General features: G+C 36.6%; 1 protein-coding gene across 1 annotated transcript in view; it reads right to left on the bottom strand.

Annotated features, from left to right (window-relative positions):
• Window positions 1–332: 332 nt before the first annotated feature.
• The window catches only part of LOC125047839 (lysM and putative peptidoglycan-binding domain-containing protein 2-like), a 25,041-nt gene continuing 16,592 nt past the window's right edge, over window positions 333–8,781 (bottom strand). The window contains exon 4 of the mRNA XM_047646349.1: window positions 333–647. Within this exon, the coding sequence (XP_047502305.1) occupies window positions 443–647 (205 nt within the window). The 3' untranslated portion in view covers window positions 333–442. The remainder of the gene's footprint in view (window positions 648–8,781) is intronic.

Genomic DNA, 8,781 nt, shown 5'->3' with positions numbered 1-8,781 from the left:
CATTTTTGATCTTGCTATACATGTATGTGGCATTTCTGTGCACTTGCAAAAGAATTAATACTGCTACATATATACTATATTTTTTTTATTACTAAAGTTTCATTTGAGAGAGAGAAAAAAAGAGAAAAGCCATGAAAGGATATCATATAATTAAACAAAATAAAGAGATATTGAGGAAAAAAGAAAAAGAAAAATGAAAGAGACAAAGAAAAAGATCTGACATTTTCACACAAAAAAAAAAAAAAAAAGATAATAATAAGGCTGGTGGAGGAATGACATAACCCCTGCCCGTAACCCCCTCAAACCCCTGCCCCCCAATCCCCCATTACTACCCTTGCCCCTAGCTGCAGCCCCGAAAATCCTCCTCCACACCCAGCCCTACCCTGACTCCCACCCTGGACCCCAAAGCCTTAGTGAAAGTATGTGGGAGGCCACACGTATGCTATAACTCGTACAGTTCTTCGTGCTCACGCAGCAGTCTCTTGAGGGACATGGTGATGGTGCGGCCTGGATTTACGACTGGGTGGGGAGCTTCAGAGGCATCGTGCCAGCCGTTTTGGTATGTGTTCTCTCGTACCTTGGAGTGGTAAGACCGCCGCCCATTGTGACACTGGGATTCGTCAACTTCCATTCTGTCCACCATCGGGCTGTAATAGGGAAGAAAATGAAAATAGATGCTTTCCACCAAAGGCAGATGATCCTCCACTTTATCTATTTTTCTGGCAATAATGTCTGGAAATTACTGATTTCAAATATGCACACACACACAAACAGGCACGCAAACACACACACGCAAGTGCACACACACACAAGGGTACACACACACACACACACACACACACACACACACACACACACACACACACACACACACACACACACACACACACACACACACACACAGAGAGCAAGCTACAATGTTGATAATCCTGCTCGCCATATAACTAAAGAAAAGGTGGCAGAATCAAGAGCTTTTTATAAGACGAGAAACTTGTAGTTCAATAAATTGTTGTGACTGGGTTGGCCAATGCTGGTCATTTCTAAAGATCATGTAGTATACTGAAAGCACAAAAAAGCTGACAATATAGAGAACCCTGTTAGAATCCTTTCGATCCACAACCAAAAAATTATCATTCTTAACTTCCCATATAAATTATAGCAAATAAAAATATAACTGAATCTCAATGTTACTAAACTACTCTACATTGAAGTGAAATAGCTATCATTACTTATTTGATCCCTACCACCTTAATTATCGATAACTTAATTATCCCCATGGTCAGAAGAACTGTATTTCACACATTCACTGACATCAACTTATATGTCTATACTTATCATACCTAAAATATCAATCATCCACTAGACCCAAAATCCTAATCGACACAGTCATGGAAAGCACATCAAAAAGTGGCAGGATTCTAATGCAGCTGCTTTTTTGTTATGAATGTTACTCTTAGTCCACTTATAGACCCCTCTCTCCGTGACCCAACCTCGTAGTTGTCTCTTATGCAATGAATGTGAAGCAGCAATTCTAGAGACAATAAGGCTTATAAATAAAATCTAAATGCACATTTTTTTTGTTTTGTATGATAAAAATATGATTTTACACTTGTCTAATTTGGACATTCATAAAATTTGTTGTCATTCATATGCAATGGGTTACTGTGATAACTTATTCAACTCGTACACTCCTTATATGACATAACAATAAAATATACATCAATCAGGCTCTTGAAATGCTACAACCAAAACATAATTTGTGAACCTTAAAAATCAACCCTTTTTTTTAATCTGAGGGAGCCAGACAAGCCGAAGGGCTCGCAACTCCATAAATAATCACTTCTATCAAACCTAATTCACTTCTTACAATAAATTATTTGGAGTTTTGGAATCTAAAGATCAAAAATTATATAAAAAAATTTCATTCTGTCACCGATATTTGCCAGCTACCAATGGAAATTAGATCCTTTAGGGGTTATGAAACACAAAAGCAACTCGCTGTAACACCAATGATGGATAAAACTAAATCCAAAATACAGTTCTTATGCAAAGCCCATTGCATGCATTAGTCAATTAAATTGAGGTACTAATTTCTTAATCCAGACACTCGCTTTCATCACTGACCTCTCAGGAGAGCACTAAAACACACCTTGAAACTAATCTTTATTCTTGCATATCATTGCCTGTCTATATCTATCTGCGTGTGTATGCGTGAGTGAAATACCCCACATTTCTTTTCCCAATCCTATAAACCCAGTGACTGTGGGCTTAAATAGTGTTCACTGCACTGTGGTCTTTTGTGAATTTTGTTGCACAAGGTGACTCCACAAGTCAATTAGCAGGCCCTGGTGACTGATTGATTTCCCCATTTTCCCCATTCCTGAATTTGAAGAAAAATATTTTTCTTTTTCTATGCTATTAATATTGACAACTAAGTTATCATTGTTACTGACATCATGGTTACTATAATGATATCAAAATACTTATGACAACAAAAATAGCTGAAACAGTATAAAAGAACATTTCTGGATATCAAGGAAAACTGTAAACGGGTGAGATAAGTAGGACTCGTAACTAACTTCTTGTTGACTAGACACTTGTGGAGCCATTTCTGTGTAAACACACAATCAATAACTAAAATTCCAGTGGACATGCCATGTAATCATGCTATCCATCCAATGGGTTAATTAGGAAATACAAAGATGAAATCCTTGCACTTTGATGATACTGAAGCTTTTGTCACTAAAAAAAAGAAAAAGTGCACAATAGTCCCCTGGGAAGTACTATTTGCCAACATCATGAAAGCCATATATGCACCTATTAATACTAATACTGGTACCAGCACCAGTACTAGTACTACTAATATTATTACTACTGCTACTACTACTACTACTAGTACTACCACTACTATCACTATTACTACTGCTACTGCTACTACTACTATCACTATTACTACTGCTACTGCTAGTAGCAGTAGTAATAATAATAATAATAATAATAATAATAATAATAATAATAATAATAATAATAATAATAATAATAATAATAATAATAATAATAATAATAATAATAACAATAATAATAATAACAATAATAGTATTTCTACTACTCCTACTAGTACTATTACTACTAGTACTACTATTACTACTCCTACTAGTACTACTACTGGTGCTGCTATCAATGCTACTGGTAATACTAATATTATTACTGCCTCAACTTGCTCTTACTTGAAGAGTCATAGAAATGAAGTCTCCAGGAAAGTACCATTCAACGTCCTCACAAAACACGCACAACAACGAGACTTACAAGACAATCACCAGAATAATTGAAATAGACAACTTACCTATATGTCGAATACACTCTAATGGCAATGTGTAAATTTTCTTTTTCTATTTCCTTACATTATAATCTACACTGTAACGGGATAAAATATCTTGAGCACCGGCAATTTTCTTTGGCGATAACTTTGTTTTTGTTTCCTTTTCATTGTAAAACTGAACTTCACACTCTGGATAATGCACTACATACACAGTAGTAAGAAAATATTTTCTATGCATACAAGTATAGGGGGAATATTCTAGCTGTATAGCTAACAAAAAGGTGGAGGTGGAAGGAGGGGGAGGGGGGGAGGGGTAGGGGAGGGAGGGGTAGGGGAGGGAGAGGGAGAGGGAGAGGGAGAGGGAGAGGGAGAGGGAGAGGGAGAGGGAGAGGGAGAGGGAGAGGGAGAGGGAGAGGGAGAGGGAGAGGGAGAGGGAAAGGGAAAGGGAGAGGGAAAGGGAAAGGGAAAGGGAGAGGGAGAGGGAGAGGGAGAGGGAGAGGGAAAGGGAACAGGAAAGGGACAAGGAAAGGGAAAGGGAACAGGAAAGGGACAAGGAAAGGGAATGGGAAAGGGAAAAAATAATGAGAGAAAGAATGAGAAAAAACAAGATAGAAAGCAGAAGATAGAGAGAGAGAGAGAGAAAAAAAAGAGGAAAAAGAGAGAGGAAAGGAGAGGGTAGGGGGGGTAAACACCCAGTGTGGACACTAGCTATAAAAACACAAATGCACAAAGTGCATATCTCAGTCTACATTCATATAGTCAAATATTACCATAAAGTAGAGAATGTTTTCTTTTCTTAATGTGTATTAATCATACAAGATCACTCAGTTCCATTTTTGAGGACTGCAACTTTTTTTTATACAGTAATGTGTGTTGTGCTGTGTGTCCGATGCAATTATTTATCAGTGCCATAACCAGTGCAGTATCTGTTCTAATAACAGCAAAATGCAAAAATAAAAAAGGAAAAAAATGGGGTGTTTCTTAGTGTGCAGTTTGTATCTTTCCATTTTGCTTTACAAACTTTCTTATCCTCATTCAACATCTTCTGATGTATCTAATGAGCAGGATTTCAAATAAAACTTTTTTGTGAAAGGTACATGAACTTTATTAAAAAGAAAGTAATCATGTCAATACATTGCTGAAGGTTTTACAATGTAATCTTAAAATTTACTTAAGGCATGTACTTGAGTATATATATACATATAAGTGGAAACAAAAATAAAGATATAGAAAAACAAATTTGAAACCCTGCACACTTCCACTAGGAGTAGAGGAAAAAAAAAAACATTGAGAGACACAGTTCTCTCACACTGCCCTGATCCACTACAAACGAAAAAAAGGAAAATAATTTAGGTCACACTACACACTAGCAGATTAAGAGAGGACTAACAATATTAAAAAGCCTTCAGTGCAGTGCCAAGAATTGTGATCTCAATGGAAGAAAGAGATTGCACATTCACACACTCAACAATATACTGTGATGATTGTTGTTTATGTTGTTTTTTTGGTATCTTCCTTATAATAATTAAAGCACCTAGTTTTCAAAACTCGACTAATGACCTTCTCCATAGTGATAGTTACGGTACAACCATATACAGTATTTCGGAGGATTAATGTCCTCTTTTCATGGTCAATCTTAAAATCATGAGAAATTAAACTGTATAAGTTTACTCATAAAGTATGGGAAAAGGAAAGGACAAGATGAAAGAGGAAGTGGAAGAGAAGGTGAGGGAGAAGGTGGATGAGAACAAAGCAGTGGAGGAAAATGAATAAGTGGAGGAAGATGAAGAGGGGAAAGAGGATGAGGAGGTGGAAGAGGACAAAGAGGTGGAGGAGAAGGACAAGGATATGGAGGTGGTGGAGAGGGAGGAGGTGGAGGAGAAGGTGAGAGGAGGTGGAAGAGGACAAGGAGGTGGAGGAGGAGGAGGAGGAGGAGGAGGAGGAGGAGGAGGAGGAGGAGGAGGAGGAGGAGGAGGAGGAGGAGGAGGAGGAGGAGGAGGAGGAGGATAAGGAAGAGGAGGAGAATAAGGAGGAGGAGGAGGAGGAGGAGGAGGAGGAGGAGGAGGAGGAGGAGGAGGAGGAGGAGGAGGAGGAGGAGGAGGAGGAGGAGGAGGAGGAGGAGGATAAGGAAGAGGAGGAGAATAAGGAGGAGGAGGAGGAGGAGGAGGAGGAGGAGGAGGAGGAGGAGGAGGAGGAGGAGGAGGAGGAGGAGGAGGAGGAGGAGGAGGAGGAGGCAGAGGATACAAAGGTGAGGTGGACAAAGAACAGGAAGTGGAACAGCAAGAGCAAGACAAAGACAAAAGCCTACTAATACTTAAAATGTTAATGGAAAGCGATAACAAGATAGCTAAATCCTCATTACCAGAACCTTTACAATATCATGTGTAACCCTGCTAATTTGTTCAGCTCAAACTAAAAATACTATTGATTTGAGACTTCACAGTACATTATCTGTGAACATTTCCACCTGTAAAGAAAACAAGGGCAGAGCAAAAAGTAAAAACCAAAAAAAAAAAAAAAAAAAAATTGTTATCCACAAATTCATCTTATCTTATCAACATTACTACTTTCCCCCCATTTTTTTCATTGCATCTGTATTCTTTCTAAATTTCAAAGCATCGCAAATTCTTCCTATCACATTACACAGTTATCCCATCTTACCACCCATGTTTATCACAGTTATGCCCAAAAATATTAATAGTTAGGAGAGACTTCAGGAAGGACTTACCTAAGAAGCTTTTCATCATGATCCACAAAGAGGGAAAGCCATAGTAAATCCCTAAACCTCAACACAATGAACAATGCCTAAAATAGAACGGAAGTATAATATATACGACGCCTAAGGAATGACAGTTGCTGTCATGTGGCATGGAAAGATTTTGACAGTCAAGAATTAGGCAAGTTTTTTCTGTGGTTTTAATGTCTTTGGGTCAATGATGCCTGAATGTAATAACTAAAGAAAAAAACTACAGAAGAACTATATGTGTGTGTATAAATGTATACCATAAATTCTTTAAATCCAGACTGAAAGAAATCTAAAGCTAATATTTTAAACCAGCAAACATGCAATGTAAATTCCATTACCTAAGTAAATAACTCTGATAAGGCAAGCCAAAACAGCATTTCATAAAAGTAATATGCTTGTTTTATCTCATCATATTTATGTTGAAAAAATTAACCTAAGCCATGCTAAGCACCTCAAACTATAATGCAAAGAACTTAAAAATTATGGCAGTACACTTTGTTAAACCCCTCTTTTCCCGAGTACTGGCCTGTTAAGAAATAAAGCTTACACTAGACTTGACTATTCGTCATATTTGTGCTTCCATAAGGAGGACTGAGAGGTGCAGGAGAGGCACAGGTGAGTGACGGAACATGCTCCAACGAGGCTAGAAATTAATCTTAACTTATTTATTATGGAGGGAGCGCTGAAAGTGGAAACACTGAAGACTGTGGAAGTCAGAATAAACAGAGAGAAGAAGAAAAGACAGACAGAGAGAGGAGAATAAAATGAGAGACTGAGGAGAGAAGAGAAGAGAAGAGAAAAGAAAAGAAAAGAAAAGAAAAGAAAAGAAAAGAAAAGAAAAGAAAAGAAAAGAAAAGAAAAGAAAAGAAAAGAAAAGAAAAGAAAAGAAAAGAAGAGAAGAGAGAGAGAGAGGACAAGACAAAGAAGATGGAAGAGAGTAATTAAAAACCTAAATTCTCAAAACCATTTCTGGCAGATGTCTATAATACCAAACAAATGCAAACACATGTCTTCATATAAAATAAAATGCAACTTACTGTCATACCAATTAGTTATACAGAAAGACAACTACACTTACACATCAACCATCACGCATGCAACTATACACAATATATTTAAACAAGTAACTTCAGTAACTGTATATTTCCATATATATGTATATGAATATGTCTATGTAAGTTTATGTAGCTACATGTATGTGGACAATATTATCTGCAAGCATATCTACATGTGTATGTGCATATATACATGTATCATCCTTTATATGTATGACTAAACATCTTTATTACTTTGTGTATTTATTTGTTTGTACACATGTGTGTGTATTGATATGTTTATACATTGGTAAGTATGTATATACATTTGTGCATATGTACATGTATATGTAGATGTCTATTTATATATATGCATAGGTGTATGTATAGCCAACAGGTATATATCTTGTAAGTAAATGTATATATGTATATGTGTATATATGTAAATAAACATATATATACATATAAATACATAAAAGCCACTTCATCTTCATCAGTTAATGATAGCACCATAACCAGCCATTAACATGACTACAGCTGTGTATTACACATAAGCAACAGCTAGTAACACAAATTCTCTCAACTATTTGGTTAATTGCACATATTTTGATGAACAATCTATTTCTATGAAAATATCCATCAATTTTCAAATATCTACTATTTCTAGGTTTATTCTGATATATTTATGCTATGCCTCTACGGAAGAATAATTTCAATCCCTCTTTTAAAGAGGAAAGGGCAACGCTTGAGGAGTAGTAGAAACAAATGAACTGTAAGAATAAACCATCAGCTGATGGATGACCAGTTTCATTAAAGAAATGAAATTTAATATCACAATATTGAGGGGAGTAAAGTCAAGAGCTGACATTCGATATGTCTAACATGACAAGTAAGCAAAATATAGCTAATAGTTGAACTACATTCAGATCAAATCTCATAAGAGGCATTTGGTATGGAATTTAGCCTGTAAACCCCAGAGATAAACTCCAGTCTACTAAGAGCAAAGAGAGGGAATAAGTTTTTCTTGTATCTTCAAATCTTTAAATTCATTAGCATTAATCACCCTAAACAAAAGCCTTCCCGTAGAAATTCAGACTTCCAAACCCAAGAGGTATTTCATCCCAACTGCAATTTTTATCATTGACTATTCCAAAACCTTTGGGTTTATTTTCAGGATTCAAAAACAGCACATTAAAAGGTCTGATAAGAGACAAATAAACCTCTTGGTCACAACTTCCCTTTTTACTCTGATTTCTCCCTTCCCTATCCTATTTCTATTCATATGGAGTACAAAATAGCCACATCTCTAGAATTTCCCTGATTGGTACAACACCCTTATTCATCGAGTAATCTTTGTAAACCTTACACTAATCATACTATGCACCCCCCCCCCCCTCTTTGAAAAGAACCATAGTGAAAGAAAGAAGTCAAAAGCTTAGTGCAGCAAGAAATTCTACTCACATCATTACAAGTAATAAAGCACACAATTATGGGGATCGGATTAGCGGAATGGAAATCAAGGACAAACAAACTCATAAGAGAAACTTTGCTTGGTTTGTCAAGAGGTGAAGAAAACCTATCAAACAAGGAGTAACAACAGATTGGGTTTCCTCCTTGACCATGATTCTTGGAATATTCATTAACAAAAAAAAGTTTGGAGTAACCAATCTTACTCTCAAAAA

The sequence above is a fragment of the Penaeus chinensis genome, chromosome 42 (assembly GCF_019202785.1).
Source record: "Penaeus chinensis breed Huanghai No. 1 chromosome 42, ASM1920278v2, whole genome shotgun sequence".
Lineage (NCBI taxonomy): Eukaryota > Metazoa > Arthropoda > Malacostraca > Decapoda > Penaeidae > Penaeus > Penaeus chinensis.
Note: the sequence above shows the minus strand (reverse complement) of the source record. Positions and strands in the feature narration are given on the sequence as shown.